This window comes from Struthio camelus, chromosome 6 (assembly GCF_040807025.1).
Source record: "Struthio camelus isolate bStrCam1 chromosome 6, bStrCam1.hap1, whole genome shotgun sequence".
Taxonomy (NCBI): Eukaryota; Metazoa; Chordata; class Aves; order Struthioniformes; family Struthionidae; genus Struthio; species Struthio camelus.
Genome location: NC_090947.1, coordinates 45,184,768 through 45,202,802, shown reverse-complemented (window position 1 = coordinate 45,202,802; position 18,035 = coordinate 45,184,768). Strand labels below are relative to the sequence as shown.

Here is an 18,035-nt window from a genome sequence, read left to right as displayed (position 1 = left end):
GGCCGCCCTCCCCACGTCCAGCAAGCTCCGGAGCCCGGCAGCGAGGCAGCGCCCTTCCCGGCCTCACCGAGCTGAGGAAAGAAAACACCCAAGGAAATCCAAATGGTCCCGCTAGCGCCGGGCTATGAGGGGTTCAGCGCTAAGGGAGCCGACTACGCTAGCGAGCGAATAAAAATCTAGGGAAAAGGTTGTTTCTTGTCGCTCGCGCGCAGAGCTGCCCGAGCTGCCCTTTGGCGCGGGTGTTTGGTGCCAGCGTCTCGTGACGGGACGGCAACGTCGTACTGCGAAGGACAGCAAGGCGTGAACCGCAGTCCCAGCGTCCGCGCTGCTCCAGCTTACTGACTTGCCACGCATAGTAATAGTCTTAATGATGGCTACTGAAAGCACTGAGGGACTAAAAGCAGACAAAATGTAAATATTCTGGTACAAGGCTGCTGCATCTCATTAAAAAAAAAAAAGTTCTAACTCTAATTTTCACACTGGATTATTCCTAAGTTATTTTCACATCATAATTTTTTAGGACTGAAGGTATATTCCTTCCCTTCTCCCCTGATGTTTATCGCTTCTCCTTCCACTTGAATGAATTCACAAAAACCAGCTATTCTTAAAACCTCAATATTAATCAAGCAACCAAAGCTTTCCTAGTTTCCTCTCTGGGGGGAAAAAAGTCCTGGCTGTTCTTCTCTGCCCCTCCTTGAGCCTGAGCACATCCCTCCCGAATGCAGGCGACCATGCTTCTACAGGACAACCAACCCAGATGAGGTCTCACCACTGCCTGCCACTGCTGACACTGTTCGTCCTGATACATCTTCTATTTGGGTTCGCCTCAGCCTGGCCGCTGCGCTTTCAGGGCGGTCAGTCATTCTACGGTCGCCCAGAACAGGTCGTAGCGCTTGAACAATACGGGTCTGAACTACGCAGCGCTGGATCATTTCACCTGTATCAGGCTGAACCGGTGCAAGGGGCTGCAGGTTAATCCAAAGCTCCTGCTGGAAGAGAGAGCAAGCCATGGTGGTCTTGGTCTATGGTATACAGCAGGACTTTACCTTCAGAGCCCCAGCACCCTGGAGCACCCAGTCCTGTCCTTGGGATGCTGGGATCCTCGAGGAGTCATTGCCACAGCCCACTTGCGAGCCATACCTTCAGCTTTTATTCCCCTGCGCTTTCCAAGGAATAGACTTGCAGCTCTCAACCACACAAAAATTCTGCTTTGAGGCTCAGAGAGCCTGAAAATTTAAAACTCCTTAAAAAGTCAACGTCCTTCTCTCCCCCAGAAATTTTCAGCTCACAGGCTTGCCTTAGAGCTGATGTCTCCACCACTGGTTCCTTGCTCTAAGACCTTTCATTCTGCTCTCCTGAACCATTATCCCATGAGTGTTGCTTGAATCCCCCAACTTATTCAGATGCTTCAAATCCTTCTCTGCATTGACAATAACTTCCAACTCAGCAGATTCTAGCAGCTTATTCCCCACCTTTTGTGAACAGACAGTAAAAATAAACAAAATCAAACTGTAAATTAACTAAGAAACTCTAATAGTAACCTGTCTCCAGGCTGACATCTCCTCCTCCAGCACTACTAATTTTTCCACACACCCAGCTCAGATTAATCTCCACTGTCTCCTGATTCTGGAGATAATTTCCAGTGTGTTCTTTATTGAAATGTTCCAGTGAAGAACAGATTCGGTAGATCTGCCATATTTCCGTGGTCTGGAAAATGAGCTGTCAAATCCAGCATTTTATTCTTTACTTTCCGTAAACCCATGCCAGAACGTAACCCATTTTCCATTCATCTTTTCACTTACAAATATTAATTCCTTCAAAACCTGTGCTAAGACACTGCATCCCCCCGCATTAAAACTAACATGGTATTTGCCCACATAATTTACCCCTAGTTAGGTATAGACATCAATCGTTATCTTTGTTTTCACAGACTTATTAAAAATTGCTGTTATTGCACAAAGCTCCACCAGAACTCTGCTCAGCCCACTGATAAGATTGTTTCCCCTTCCATCATTTTTGAACACTACGTCAAAGTTAGTTCCCACAAAACTCAGCACCTGCCAATCAGAAATCTTTAAGGTTAACAATAGTAACAAACTGTATAGAAATAAAAATAAAACATCACGGCTTTACTACGAATTTCAAAAAAAGTAGAAAAAACACATCTCCAGCAGAGCTGTCGTGTGCTTAATTTTGGTGCCCAGAGTACTTACTATCTGTCTGCATCCACAAGTGGAATACCATACAGACAACTTGTCCTTCCTAGATCCTTCTAACCTATTGAAACAGATCTGATAATTTGATGCCACTTTTTACCCGTGCTTTCTGTACCTTGGTACAACACTGCTGCTATCACTCTTTGTGTTCGCGCCTGTGCTGAAGACAGCACCCCCAGGAACGACGGGCTGAGCGCCGCTTAGGCTGCTGTGCGGCTCCAGCAGTTACCATGGACACCTGGCCCCGGATAAAAATGCATATTTGATGTCTGGGGTAAGCTAGGCACAGGCAGTTCGTAGCCAAATACCCTTCTGCCGATACAGCTGCTTTAAGAATTAACCTTTATAAAGCAGAGTTTTAGCAATAATGCTTCTGCACCATTGGTGCACCATTGGCACTCCTCATTCCTGGAGTTCAATTTCCATGCAAGTTCCTTCTATGGCAAAACACGTAAAGCTCATTCCAAACGAAATATAGTATTTTTTAAAGTTTTAGGTTAAAATAAAGCTGAAATTGTAGGTTAAAGAGATGCAAACAGCAAAAGCAAATGTTTTATATGTTAATAATTTTATATACTTCATTTTAGAAAATAAGTATTTATTTATATAAAAGCTTTTTTTCTTCTTAGTGTGCATATTGATGGTGCTACTAGATCAAACTTCTATCACGTGTATAGGCACTGGTTAGAGCTACAGAAAAAAATCCCCAAAGATTACTGCAATCAGAAAGTTAAATGAGTTAAACTTCTTGCCTGCTATGCAGCGATGCATAAGTAATATGTAGGAAAAAATCCCTGAAAATTCTAATAGCAGTATAAAAGATCTCTACAATGAAATTAAATGAACTGGTGTACCTTGAATATTTATTTCCTCTGCACAAACATGAACATTTTTACATATAAAAAAAATTAATGCAGTCCAGAGAAAGAGGAAAATGTTATATGCCTCAAATATAAGCATACAAACCTATTTCGAATACAATTTGCAAGCAAAATGTGCTCTTAAATTTAGTCAATATAGTCAAATATCTAAAGAATATTAAAAAATAGAGGTAGATTTTCAATCTGAGTGTTTGGCAGGTGATTAGGGATTTATATAGCCAAAATTCTGCTTACAAACACACAAAACCATTTTCAATGTCATGACGTACTTCTGAAAATAAATCTTGTGTGCGTGCAACCTCCCCAGCCTCGCTAAGGACTACCCTGGGTTATACTGTGGCGTCCATACTCACACGATGCTGGTCTTCTAGACGTTTAAATCAACGATCATGCTAAAACTGTTTACTCCAGCATTTTTAAATGCTCTATTACACCTACAGTTTCGCAGTTTAAAATTGAGACCGCACAAAGTCAGCCTAAAAATCTGCTGTTAATAATCCTATGTGCATATTTGGGAAAGCTTCATCCACGCTATTCGTCCTCACTGGCAGCAGTGACCGCGGAGGGCGCGCGGTACAGAGCTGCGCTTTGCCTCGGCCTTGTCTCCTCGCGACGAGAGAGCCCGTTTCGCCGTACAGCACGGAGTCGGCATAACTTGCTTGTCTCTTACAGATACTGTGAGTATTTCTAAAGATAGGATACCACATTAAGTTACACCACTGAATTAAACATCTTCGCCCCTTACTTACTGTCTGAATTCTTACAACAGTCAGAACAAATGTCAGAGACCCCGAACGACACGTTAGCACACCATACTAACGAGGAAATACATAGGGAAACACTGGCATACTCGTCTACGCTTCCTACATCAGCCATAACACAAAGACTAAACAGCATTTGATTCTTGTTAAGAGTACGCACTGGCTTTCTCTAGCCTTGTTTTGCCCATTTTTCTAAACAATCTATTTTCTGATGGACAGACTATATTTAATACCCTGTCCAAAGTCACATGAGCTCCTTTCCCAACATCAAGTGCTCAGGGAACTCTCTGACTGGGAAAAAAGCACTTAGAGAATTTAACTGAAGAATTCTGTAAACGTTTTTCATCTATCAAGTTTAAGGATTTTAAATCTCTCTTAAAGTAATTTTCTAGTATGGTTAAAAAATAAAAACTGAAGATTTTTAAAGAAACTGCTGTAAAACACTCTTAGAACACGAGTAATCTAGTCAGGATGAAATTACCCATTTTTTGCCTATTGGCGTCTCAGCCGAACGTTGGCCGGTTCTATTATTTCCATGTTTACACACCCAGCCTGGCTGTGTGAGAAGCTGTCACGCAGGACTTCCTCTGCAACATTTCAGTGTTCTGCTTTATATCACGCAGTGGAGCAAACCTCGGTTAAAAATAAATAAACAAACAAATAAAATTAATAGTTTCCAATGCTGTATGTGATTGAGTTATAACTCTTCTCCAGTGTCTGGCAGACCAAGGCACTGAGTGAAGGATGAACGCGGTAACTCCTGAGCACAGCCGCACTGTTTTCTTTAAATCCATGCTAACTTTCTAAACAGCCGTGGGTGCCAGTGCGTTGTCTGAGGGCAAAAACTATAAAATATGGTGAATGTTTAAGATTAAAGGGTGCTTTCTTTGGTCTAATAAAGTTCCTGTCCCAAGCTGTAGGAGATTCCTTCGGATTTCTTTTTGTCGAATTGCCATTATTAAAAGATACCCTACGAAAGGAATCATTAAAGACAGCTCAGCAATAAGCAGCAGCGCTGCTAAAGGATGAACTATTGATTTATCCAGAAATCAGGAAATTGGATACGGTAGCACATATTACCACAATCTCACGTTAATATTTTTTTTGGAGTTGGATGGCCGCTTTCCCAACGTGACAGACATACTCTCATTGCATGTCGTTAATCTGCACCACGAGACCGAAGCCCCGCGCTGTTAACTGGGGCAGGGGGAGAGGCCCAGGAAAGCGCCGACGCGCTTCGGCTGAAGCGAGTCCGTCGGGAAGCCGCATCCGCACTGCAGCGGGGGGGCTTCAGTAACCTGAATATCAACGCCTACCGATTGCGCTTCCAAGCCTTCTGAGGAGTGAGAGGAAACACGAGCGCCAGCTCCTCCTCCTGCTGAGCGAACACAGGCTGCTGCACGCCCGCGTGCCTTCTCGAAGTTCATCTGATAACAGAGGAATCAGGTAGCAAAGACGATGGAGTAACTAGTCCAGATTCACAGTGGATACAGTAAGGAGAGGGACAGGAACCATACAGTTCTGTGAATCCTTCTCAGATTTACGGTGAGGATATTGGTAATATTGACTATTGCCACTGCTAATTGCAGACTGTCATAGACATTAGCCAGTCAAAGCAGAGTCGGTCTATAAAACTTTTTGAGGAGGCAAGTACAGTCAAGACAGGGATTTTTTTTTTTTCTAAATACAAAATCAACACCAAAACTAAACCTCCTCCAATATTAAAACATTAAATGCAATAAGAGGTCTAGAATTGTAGTTATGGCTGACTGCTTATAGTAACTTTCTCAAAACTAGATTAGTTGCAGTGTTTTCCCGAATTTAATGAGATGTTCCAGCAAACTTCCTGCATAATTGCATGTTCATAACATGATTGCCGGATGAATCTGACAAGCTGCCTTGATGCTCTTTAGCCAGACTAAAGATTAAATAACTCTTATCAATTTTCTGGAGGTTGTAAAAAATGCTCTTATCTACCGCCACTATCCTGATGGTTATGTCTCCTTGATATTTAAGATGTCTTCTGCTTTAGAAAGCCAAGAGCCACAGTCTTGACTTTTAACAACTTCGGCATTTTAAGAGCAGTCAAGTAAGCACTATTTAATATAAAACATCAGGTATGTCCTACTCTTTGGATTATTTGACTATCAAATGACTTTGCACAGTATTTATTACTATGATGCAATTATTTTGCTGAGGAACATCTAAGAAAACTGAAATCAGCAATAACAAATAGCATATGCATGGATTAACAGAATGAGAGAGCCATTACTTTAGTGATGATCAGCTAAGGAAAACCAAAACCCTTAATGCAAGTGCCTTCCTGATGAATTATCACTATTAGAGCATATAGGGATATACTATGAAATATTTTTACTTTTTATTCAGCTGTTTTCTTCTGTTTATTTTGTTTGAGCACATTCACTAATGCAATGACTTTTAGTTTAAAGAGATCTAAGACAGAAATCCTTCAGGCTTCATTAAACACAGCTATCTGAATTCCCTCATCCAGAGCAGATTCTGGTTTGATAAATACATAATAACTACGTAGTACATAGGGATTTAGGTATGCCTAAATCCAATGGATAACTGGAATTCTTCAGCACCATTTTAGAAAAGGATAAAATGCATGCTAAGATGTAAGAGGGGTAAATAACAATGAACACATAATCGAGGAGAAACTCAAACACTGAAAAATAAATAGGTAACATAAAAGTCACAGAAACCTGCTAACACCTCAGGTCAGTGCCAGCAGGTCAGCTGAGTCTACGCCAGCGACCCAGGGCTCATTCACACCTTTTGCACTGATGCACGAGCACCCACACGAATCTGAACCGAATCCGAATCTCCCCTATAACTAGCTCGGGTGGAACTGAACTGGTGACAGACCGACTGCATTGACCGTGGAGACTGCCTCCTCTGGTTGTCCACTGAGCTGGGTGACAACAGCACTTGCAAAGATCTTTCTCAACAGAACGACCTTGAATGTGAGGAACCTTCCATGCAACGAGACTGAAAGATCTTTATGAAGGAAGCAAACAATATACCTAGACTTTATACCTAAACACATAACACTTTGTAGGACTCAACTGTTGGTTATCACTGGCTGATGTGAGTAACTTAGAGTAACTTTCCACATTAACATGCAGATCAATCTATACCATCTACAGATGATTATTTACATTAGCATTTTGGTTTGGAGCAGCAGTGTAGTTTTAAGGGAATTCCCTTAAATCCCTACTTATTGAGCACTAATTGAGCTAGCAAACTGCTTTTGCTGTGCGTGACCTAGACTTCACCAAGGAGAAACTAATGCCGAAGCTCTGCCTACGATGTGCATCACTTGCCCCTAATCTCTGACAGGGACTCACGGGTCCAGACCGGGGACTGGTCCTTCAGGCAGCAGCAAACTGTGTGCGGAGGGACAGTGGGTCCAGGAAACCAGCCTGAACCCACTCCTCAAGCACAGCTCTGAACTTCACCAGGGCCTCAGCACCAATCCTTCGTCTCCCAACCCTAGGAACATCCTAGGGCATTCTCAGCTACATAAGTAGCTTTATTCTCTATAGATTCAGTACTCAAGGTTGTTCAACATAAGCGTTTCAGAAGATGCAATTTCCAGCTGATATTTTTTTCTGTGACTAGGGCATGTTAAAAGGATAGCAACGGCAAAAAAGGAAGGATCAAAAGGGACATAGGGATTGGTATTACATTTTTACAGGGACAGATCTGTTTGGTCAATGAAGATTCACCTGTAGGGCTCTCTGGTGTTGAGCAAGGTGCGAGCTTGTTACATGGCTCTAGGTAAAAGCTAGCAGCATCAGTAAGCTTCAGTAGGGCTAATAAAAATAATGAAAGCTTTGTAGAAGCACTTCATTCCTGTGAGGTTTTTTCAACAGAAAAATGTGAAAATATTTTTTTAAATACTTGAAAAATATTTTTCCATCAGATTTATTTTTAAATTGTGAAACCTCGGGTATTTTATTGATCAATCTTACTCAGTACGTTTGACTTCATGCTTGGTTTTCTTTAAATACTAAGGCTCTAAACACTAAGAAACAGCATAGCGTGAATGCCTTCCATTTCCATGGTAATCTCCCTGCACTGAAAACGTATCATTTTATTTCTATTCTTGATACCAAGCCCTCTTATTACTCTGATGCATGCTTTTCAAGCTGGTAATGTTTCTTGAAGCTGAAGTGGGAAAATCTTCTGAAGACAAAAAATGAGGTTTTCGAATGTGCTGCCCAAAGAGTCAATCAGAAAATTCATAAGCTTTCTAGCCCTCTCTCCCCCCACTAGTTTTAATGAGTTAAGGAAGAGTAACTGCAAAGCTTCTTGTTGTCAATGCAGCTTTTATCACTAATATCTTCTACTGAGAACATTGCTATTATTGGTCTTGGTCTTCTCACATATTTTGGACAGATATTTTTAATGTGAACTTGAAATTCACACATCTCATGAAAACATTCTCACAAAATCTACACACCTTACAGTGCCTTCAGACTGCTCTAACTCCCATCAGCATTGGATAATGTTCAAACACAAACTGAGTCAGACCTCCAGCCACGATCACCCGGGGGGAAAAACAAAACAAAACAAAACAAAACAACAGAGCCAGACAAGTCCTATCAAACACGGAGGCATGAAGCCCCCCTGTGTAAGGCAATGAGAGTTTTGCCACTGACTTCCGCAGAGCCACTAATTATGCTAAACCTACTACCCTGACCCCCAAATCAGGCAGATCAGGAGCTGGGGGAACCGTGCCACATGCTCAGCTTTCCCGGCTCAGACTCCGAGGTGCCAGCAGGGCCTGACAGGCACCAAGGGCAGGTAAGTTTCCCAGTCTGTGTCTCCCATGACACCCGGTATGGAACTGGGGTCTAATGGGACACACTGGGAACCATGCACAAGTTCCACGGGATGGGCCTACTCCATACAGTTGGATTGGCTGCTATTTAAAGTTATGTCCTTTAAATTGCCTCTGTTTTAAGGCTATGACGTTCTCTCAAATGCCGTGAGTAACTGAAGCGGTATTGCCTCTCGCGTTAGTCCCTGCTGACGGCGCTCAAGCCTTCTGCTGGTCACCACGATACTCAGCTGCATCCTGAGCAGCCACAGTAAAACGGAGCAAGATGACAAGAACGAACTCCATTAGGTAACTAAATTTCTCAGAAAAGGTTTTCAAAATATATTAGCACTATTCAAGCAAGACTGCATTAAGAATGTCCTATTCAGGCTATATCGTTAGCATGCGCTTGAAGCTAAGTACACGCTCACATGCCGCTGTCAGCGGAAAATCAATGCTTCCAGCCATAAAGAATATATTATGCACAGGAGCGGGGAAATAGCATGGAAATGTAAATTATTTTATTTTGTTGCATTTGCAGGGCCTGACTGAAAAATTGTCAATATCTGCATCTTTGTCTAAAAAATATAGCCAGCGCCAATAGGAGCCCCAAAAGAATAAGTTTCCATGTTCTCCATTATGCACTCTTAATAAAAATCTCTTTGTCAGTCCCCTTGTACCAGGGTTACTTTTTTATGGATAAAAATGTTCATGATGAAGACCCAGCATTTTTCCAAAAACAGCATTACATAGATTAGCCTCTTCAGTAATGAGCATTAGACTTTTCCAAAGGCATGGCCCAAAACTGGTTCTGCAAAAGGCCTTCTGTAAGCAATAAGAATCTATAGCCTCGAGATTCACTCCGTCAGGGTTTAATGGGCATCGACAGTTCTGACTTTAAAATTTCAGTGAACTAGAGGAACTTCACTTATCAGAAATCACAAACTTGACTTTGATACTCAATGAAAACTAAGCAGCAGTAATCTGTGCATATCTTAGGTTAAATCTGCATATTTAGTACTTCAAAACCCTGCTATTCCCTCTCTGGCTCATGGATCAACTTCTAACAATATGAAAAACAAACCTAAGGTCAAACAAGTTTAAGTTAAAAATAAGCCCCTATACAGGGGCATTCAATGCATACTTTTAAGGGTCTAAATCTAAAAATGTGGAAAACCCACTGATTCAAAACATTAACACTCAGAAGGGTAGCTCTACCCTTCTGCTTTACTGAAAGGAGAATGATGTATCATTTACAGAAAATGGCCTGAAAATCCTTCCAAATTCTCAGTTGATTTCCTCTAGAAATATCTGCTTGACAAAAATCTTCAAACTAGTTTTTGTCAATAGCAAATAGGCTGCCAACCCCAACCCTGAAAACAAAAGAGGGAAAAAAAAAAGAAGAAAAGAAGGATATAACCATAATGCTGTAGAGGAAGTAGACAGGTATACCAGGTTTTATTTTGCATACTTACTTAACATGTAAAAATTATGATACATCAGAGATGCTCAGTGTCATTTTCAACATCCTGTCTAAAAATTTGTTTATTAAAGTCTCAATTTTCCAGTTTTCATTTGTGACAAAAGGACATTTAATAAATAAATTCATTTCACTCAGAGAAATTTTGTTCTTGTCATGGGCAAAATATTATCGCTAACAGAAATAAAGCCACTCTTCCGCAGCTTGGCTCTCATATATAAAAAAGAATAAAAATTCCTGATAGAACTTGCAAATTCATGATGACATACACTTTTGAAAGCTTCTTTTAAAACACGCATTTGGATTTTTTATACTATACACATTTATACCTTATTTATGTTAGTTAGCATTTGTACTAACTCAGGAAAAGCCTTGTTTTTTATACAAGAAGATATTACTAAAATATATATTACCCCAATTTTCCAAACAATAATGAAATTTTTCATGCAATAAAAAAAAATGACCAAAATACTACAATGAGGCATCCTCAAGTATCTTGAGAATTTAAATTAATCCACGACTTGCATGATAGCTAAAACAAAAGTGTCCTATCTACAATGTAGGAACTGTTACAGCATAACTATGTTGGTTGACAGAAAATGAAGGAAAACAGCAATTACCCTAAAAGACATTTCAAGATTCTCGCCACCCCAGATATCCATTCCTGCATCGTAAGTTCCTATCTCTTCAAAGTAGTTTCTGTCAATAGAAAATAGGCCACCAGCCATAGTTGGGGTCCTAGTTGAAAACAAAAACAGAAAAAAAAAAGAGGAAAAGAAAGGAAAAGAAAAGAAAAAATACCTTTTGAAAGACACTGTGGATTTATTAGTGATACTACAGTACATATCTCCTCAGACATTTTGACTATAAATATATTCTATGCACAGTAACTTAAATATAAAAATACTAACAGTATGGTTTCGACTGCATACTTTGTGCATTTGTCATTCAGGCAAAGCTACACGTGAAGTCAATGAGTGTCTTGCCTATAAAAGAAGAACTCCAGGATTGCTTCCTATGTGCAAAATCACATTTCAACAGATTATTTTAGCAGCATTGTAGTGGCGAAGTGGATGGAATTTTGGCCTTCTGCATCCAGAACAGCAGTTTAAATCCAATCTGAAATGCTTAGTGAAGAGAGTTTAATGCCTTAGCTTTGCCTTAGAGGGAGACTGAATGTGCATAAAATTACCAGGCATAATCTCTCTTAACAGGATTATAAATCCTTACAACAGGCAAATCCAGTCAGAGTGCAACTTCCCTTCGTGTAAAGATGTCCCATTTCCCTGGAAACAGCTACTCTATTTTTTTTTTTTAGCATCTAACTTCTACATTAAATGAAAAATGCTTATCTGAGTTAACAGGGACACAGCTTTGAGTTACTGCCCTAATTCTGGGTGAACAGAACCTCAGCTTTTAACTGCTTTTGGGGATGACTATGTACTCTTAAAGCAAGACACGCGTTGCCATAAACACCCAAAAGCGCACAGTGAAAAGGGCTGCTCGAAGCACGGGTTTTAAGTCAAAATTTGTCCCTGCAGACACCGCTGTGCACAAACGCACTGGTCTCCCAAGCGCTCTTGGGCCGGAGCAGCCCAATTACGCTGTTTCTAACAGCAAAGCTACCCTGCAGCAGTCCCTCCAAGGGACTCACCGCGGCCCGTCGCCCTGGCGGAGCCGCTGTCCCCCGGCGGGCACAGGGGGCCAATCTGCCCAGGTCTGCGCGGGGACGTCCCCGGCCACCCCTCAGCCACCCCATGCCCAGGCCTCGTCGTCGCCCAGGACGGGGACAGGGATGGGGATGGTGGCAGGGAGGAGCGGCTGCTGTCCCCGCACCACCTCCACTGGCAGAGCCCCGGCCGGACAGAGAGCGACGCCGCTGGCTGCCGCTAATGACAGAAGTGCTTCATCCCAAACGCTCCTCCGCCGCGGTCTGAGGGCTTTGCTGCACGAGGACCTCCCAGCACAGTTCCTATCCTTATTTTTTCACATGTTAAAACACCTGCAGGTAAAGCATTGCCATTTAAATATCAGTCACGTTTCTACACTCCGCTTTACACATGATTACCAAGTGAATGAGGCTTGCTTTTGAAAGCGGATACCCTAGTGCTGTCTCAAAGCGCAAGAGCACCCCTGCACACAAAAAACTGCAGCCGGTACCCAAAACAACGGATTCCGGCACAAAAATTAACTCTCTCATTCAGTCGATTGCTTTTATTTTGTAAACTGCTTGGGAAGGCTGCTATGAGTGTTTGTTATGCAGTACTAAAAGTAGTCCTCATCTCGTGAAACGCTGGTGACAATAGCCACCGGCCTCTGCTCTCCGAACCAGCGAGGAGCACGAGCGTTCTCGGCGCAAGCACTTCTCCCGACCTAAACCTCAGCGTGCGTGAGAGCTCGTGCGTTTGGAGACGGCCTTGTGCCCACAGGAACATCCATGATGTTCCTAGTGCTTTTCAGAAAAGCAAGCCAACGACGACGACAAAGGTTCACGTGCAATTTAGGAAAATTAATTTAGCAAAAGGCGAAAAAGGAAAATTGTTTGCACTATTTATCAAGTCAGCTGCTCTCTTGCATAAACACAAAAATGCTTGCATATAAACAGGGCCTTGGGCAGCCTGAGGGATCCTTTCTGCGGCTGGTTTTGCACTGGCACTGCTCCACCGTCCTGGGGACCCATGCTCGTGCACATTACCCGTGCACCACCCTGACTTTGGGCCGGAAAAGCCGGAAAAGGGGCTTCAGGAGCACTCCCACCAGCGGGAGAACCTGAGCTGCTTGGAAATTTCCCAGAGCTACCACACATACACAGCTTTAGAGATGCGTTATATGTACCATTAGACAATGCACACAGCTATGCACACGCTATGCATAGCTCTATTGCTCGGGACTGTTTAATGTGGGTGTCACACGCATGCACACACGCGCACGCACATGCGCAGATGTTCTCGGTAGGTGCAGGCAGGGTGCTATGCAGCAGCGCCGAACTCTTCCAGCAGCGGCGTCAGACACAGCGCTGGCAGTGAGGAGCTCGTGCTTATTAGCATACTCAACGAATCAAGGTAATTTTTGTGCATTGCATAATTATTTCCTCTTCTGCCAGAGCGTGCTTTCATTACTCCCATAAAAACGCATAGTTTAACAATGAAATAACATTGGTCCCTGAGCTGACCACCGCTTCATGTCTATTTTTCTCCCTGTGCTTTCAGCAATGTAAGCCCAGTTAATTAAACGTCTGTCATTAGGATATAGCTAAAGCTTCCTAGGTCTCAAAGCCGCTTTAGTGCCCTCAGTCTGGCTGGGTTTGCGCCACGAACCACTCCGCCGGCCCTCCCAGCTATCGGGGGACGCGTGCCAGCGGGCCGAGCAGATGGGGAGGGCCGGTGGCTCTGACCCTGCACCTCGCCGCGCCGCACAGCGTTGGGACAGTTGAACGCCGTCAAGCACAGGAAGAAGGAAGAGAAGCTGACTGCAATCTTTTTTAATGGAACTAGTTTGAACCAAACGATTATCAACATGAAACATCAGATTTAAAGGGAATTTTTATTATTGACTACTTAGAAACTCTATAAGTCTATGCAAAATTACTTAAAATAATACTAAAAACTGTGCGAGTACTTCGTTTACCTACATATCTGAAAGCCGATCAGGTCCTCAGTGCACTCAGAAACATTTGGGGCGAACACGTGCCTAGCGCTGCGGGAGCGAAGCGCAGGTCTCTGACCCAAGCAACGTGAGAAGCTCCACGGGTTTCAGAGGACCGAGCCCCGCGCCCCGTGTCCCCTGCCCTCCTTCTCCCTCCTTTCCCAACCATCTTCCCTGGGGAGTGGTGCTGCTTGCTCGATTTGTACCAAAATTTCCATCCGTGCAAAGATGCAATGTTAACTAGAACAATTTTTGAATAATTCAGCTGAATTCACACTGAGGGTCAGATTCTTTTGCAATGTCATCACCAAACGTTTATGACAAACAATGTTTCCCTCCTAAGTTAGTAACTGAAAATGAAAGTGCTGAACTTTATGCTGTAAAATGCAGCTAACTGTACAGTCATAAATGCCAACGATTCTTAAATAAATGCAACACAGCAGCCAGAACTACTCTCTGCTACATAAATTTAATGTGTTACATAAACAGACCTGCAAAGCCCTCACTGTAAAAACAGCTAAAACATTAATATTAGAAAGAATAAGGATATTTTCATTTTTTTCCCTCAGCTTTATGTCTTATATCACTATTTTGCCTCCTTGGACCCATATTAGCAACTCAGGTAACATGTTGTGATTAACTCTAATCACCATTCAAACCTAATTTTAATTTTGTTTTGGAGATAACATCTGCTTTTCATTTCTGTGACTATTGGCAGCCAGCAAGATACTCATTCCTGTACCTGCATCTTTAGATTCCTGTAACAGGAACAGTACTTTAAAAAACCCTGATTTTGCTCCATGCCAATGGTGCAACAGGTTGTGCCTGGGAGGGAAGGAGGGGAGAGCAGGCCACGAGTGAGACCCCGAGGGGTGTCCCAGGCCACCACGGCCCCAGGAGCTTGAGTCCAGTCCCATACCAGCACTACCCCTTCCACAGAGCAGGAGCTCCCTAGTGCTGCTTGGTGCCACCTTGTCCTGCTTCCTCCAAGCTTTGAAATCGGTGCAGATGTCCCAAGTGGCCCCATAAATTCCCATTTCTAAGTGTGTGTCTTTCTACTGTAATCATCTGTTTAACCCATGCTCAAAAAAGGTGTCAGACGAGGAAATGCCTCCCTGTCAGGGCCTCCCTGCCAGTTTATCAGTTCAGTCTTAGTCAGTGTTTGTTTGGCTAAACCAATGGGCCTCTCGTTTGATGGCTGGATAGCGCTTCATGACACGCCAAGTCTGGGTCATCTCAGTCTAGTTGCAGTGAACAGCAAACGAGCCCAAAATAAAGACCCAAGAACCTACCACAAAATTCAGCCTCCTACAGAGGCCGTGGGCAGACAGGCTGGCAGGTGATCAGCCCGAACGCGCGGTTGGGAGCGCGCCCATTCCTCTCCAAGAAGCGTGTTTCTCCTGACGAGGCAGCCATGACGGCAGTGCCACCCAGCACCCGCTGCAGGGCAACCCGACTGCGCCAGCTGCCAGCACTGAAAGCAGCTGATGACTGATTAAATGTTGTTCCCTGTATGAAAGCCATTGTAGCCCGCTCAGAATTTCCACCAGCTGCTAGTGTTTCCAAATGAAATTTCATGTATTAATTTTGACTGGGAAGGGCAAATAGTGTGAGGATGGAGTGGATTCTTCGGGTGATTAAATTTCTTTTCATGACAGTTATGCTCAGATGGGTTGTCCGAGTTCGCGGTCTCTGTATGAGAGCTATGCATGGTAGCTTGTTTCTTTTAAGGGTCTTTACCCTCACAGCTCATTCCCTTGGTCAGTAAGAGCCCGGATCAAGATAGCTGCAAGGCTCACTTGTTTTTCTGGCTCCCTTCCCATAATGTAAAAGTGAAAGTGAGATGGGAAATCGGGAGCATTTTGTTTTGACACAGAAGAGACTGAAATGTCTCCACTATGTGGCTGGAAAGGGCATAAATGTGTAAAAGCTAAAACCTTGCTTATAAGCTCGAATAATCTCACACGCTCAGAGCCATCTCTTCACCCCCAGTCCCCGCAGCAGTGACCATCACGGACACGTTGCACTCTTATTAGCTTCCCACTGCTTCACTCCACTCTGCTCCCTAAAGTCCATCCTTACTGGAAGAGCTCCCAAAAAGCCCAAGTAACGACTAGCTAAAAGCCTAACTCAGGTGAAAACATGCTTTTCTTTCGCTACCTTCTCTACCCCACAAATAATTTTTTAGTTACTCTAAGAGTCAATTACAAGTACGATTTTGGATTAATTTTAAGTACTACTCTATTTCAAAAGAGGGAAATATGAACTCAGATTTGCGTCTCTTTGAAAACTCCATATGTCTGCAAATTTACTTGGCATAAGAGAGACCAGATAAATAGAGCAAAGCAAGCGATGTGGTGGGAGAAGCAGCCCATATAGCATGAGTGGCAGAGCCGGCAAGGCATGAGCTTGTGCAGGTGGGAAGGATAATTAACTCCCAGGATTTCCCACACACCTCAGCTTTAATCAAACAGCTTCTGGTGGATTTTACATATGAGAGTGAGAAAATTTTAGTCCATGAGGAAAACAGTTCTCTTGAAGCGAAGATATTTTCATCATCCTGCTTCTGTTGATAATAAAGTCCATTTCTGCTCTCTCGGACACTACTTGCTTTTAAGGCCACTCCATTTATTTAAGGCTTTGTAAAATGCATGAGTGCAGCCCTATACTCTGCATACTTCCATAGCATCTCGGTCAAATAGTTTTCAAGTGTTTTAAATTTAAACAAGGCATTGAAAGCAGGTATTCTGGAAAACTGGGTTCCACCAGAGTAAAGGTGGCATAAAAAACAAGCCACAGTTCAGCCAGAAGGGGCCTGCAGAGAACTTCCTTGGCACAGAGGAGCGCTCTGCCAGCGCAGGCAGGCTGCAACTGTCCTGGTCCGACCCTCTGGTCCCAAACTCCTCCTCAGGAAAGAGGCTATGTTTCTGGCGTAGCCGCCTTCCCAGAGCCCAGCCACACGACTCCTCCCTTGGCCTAAGTACAAAGAGAGACCACTGCCGGCATGGTTTGAGGACTGGCCTGCGGGTGCGAATTAAATGGAAATTCAGCTGCTGACCCTCCTCATCATACTATCAGGAGAAGAATAACCACTTTGCAAAGCAAAATGAACATTTAAAATGCTCATGTTTTTAAAAAATCGTATTTACCAGCAAAGGAGTTTAAGGTTTGGTTACTTCTCATGAAGGCAACCTTAGGTCTGCTGAGGCAAGGAAGGGAAGGTAACCTGGTTTAGCAACTCAAGGAAATCGGTTGCCTCTAGTGCAATGAGAGCTATTGTACTCCCTCAGGCTAATTTGCAAGAGGAATTCACTCATCCCTTGTATCCAAAATGGCAGGAGAGTGTCCCGGTGCCCGGTAGCTGGCTCCGCAGGAGCTGGCAGACCACCGCGAAGGATCCCTCAGGGCTGAGCTCACGCGGTCGCCTCCAGCCGCGGCCAAAGAGCGCGAGCCCAGACGGCAGCTGGACCGGCGACGTGCTGCGGCTGCGCCCAAGGGCCAGCGAGGTTCCACGCAGCGGGCAGGAGTCAAACGGAAGAAAAAGGAAATATTCGAAATGGAGACTGGCTGAGCGGAGCAGGAGGCTGCAGAGCAGCCTCCAGCCAGAGTCAGTCCCGAGGGAGCAGAAACAACCCAGAAAACCTCCTCTGACTCTCTTTCAACTATGCAAAAACATCTAGCCACTGTATTCTAAATAATATCTTAAACAGTTAATGGCATGGCTTTCCTCTTTCACAGTATAAGGAAATGGAAGGTAAACTGGTTCCTGAAATGGTTTCCTGGGAGAGATATCTAAAAAAAAATCCCTGACTCCAGACTTTGAAGGACATAAAATGACAGATTTTTGCCATTTCCAGCACAATTAATTAGGAAAAACCTTTCTTTGCCCATCCACTGTCTTACCTGGAAATTTTCCTTAAAGCTTTGCTGTAAACTGTTGTCACAAGAGTTGGCTCTCTCTTTATCTGCCTGTTGCACACAATCATGGGGTATGCAGGATTGGAATTTTTTCTACTTCATTATGTCTCTTAGACAGGTTTGAAACCATTACATCCACTTGTAAAAGCTTTTTCCAGTTTTCATGAAGACCATAGAAGCTATTAGAGCTGAGCAAATAACCCGTTGCAAGTAATTTATTCCATTTATTCCACTTCAACTTCATTTAAAATTTTTCTACAGATTTTGTTACAGTCCTTGGTTTGA

At 43.3% G+C, this 18,035-nt stretch overlaps 1 protein-coding gene across 9 annotated transcripts in view; it reads right to left on the bottom strand.

The window, feature by feature from the left end:
* GALNT13 (polypeptide N-acetylgalactosaminyltransferase 13) overlaps positions 1–18,035 on the bottom strand; it is a 176,503-nt gene that overhangs the window by 69,295 nt on the left and 89,173 nt on the right. For all 9 annotated transcript variants that reach the window (XR_011142019.1, XR_011142022.1, XR_011142020.1 and 6 more), the window contains exon 8: positions 10,808–10,925. Coding sequence is in view for 1 of the 9 variants with exons in the window: in XM_068949416.1 (XP_068805517.1) it covers positions 10,808–10,925 (118 nt within the window). In the remaining 8 variants the exon portion in view is untranslated. The remainder of the gene's footprint in view (positions 1–10,807; positions 10,926–18,035) is intronic.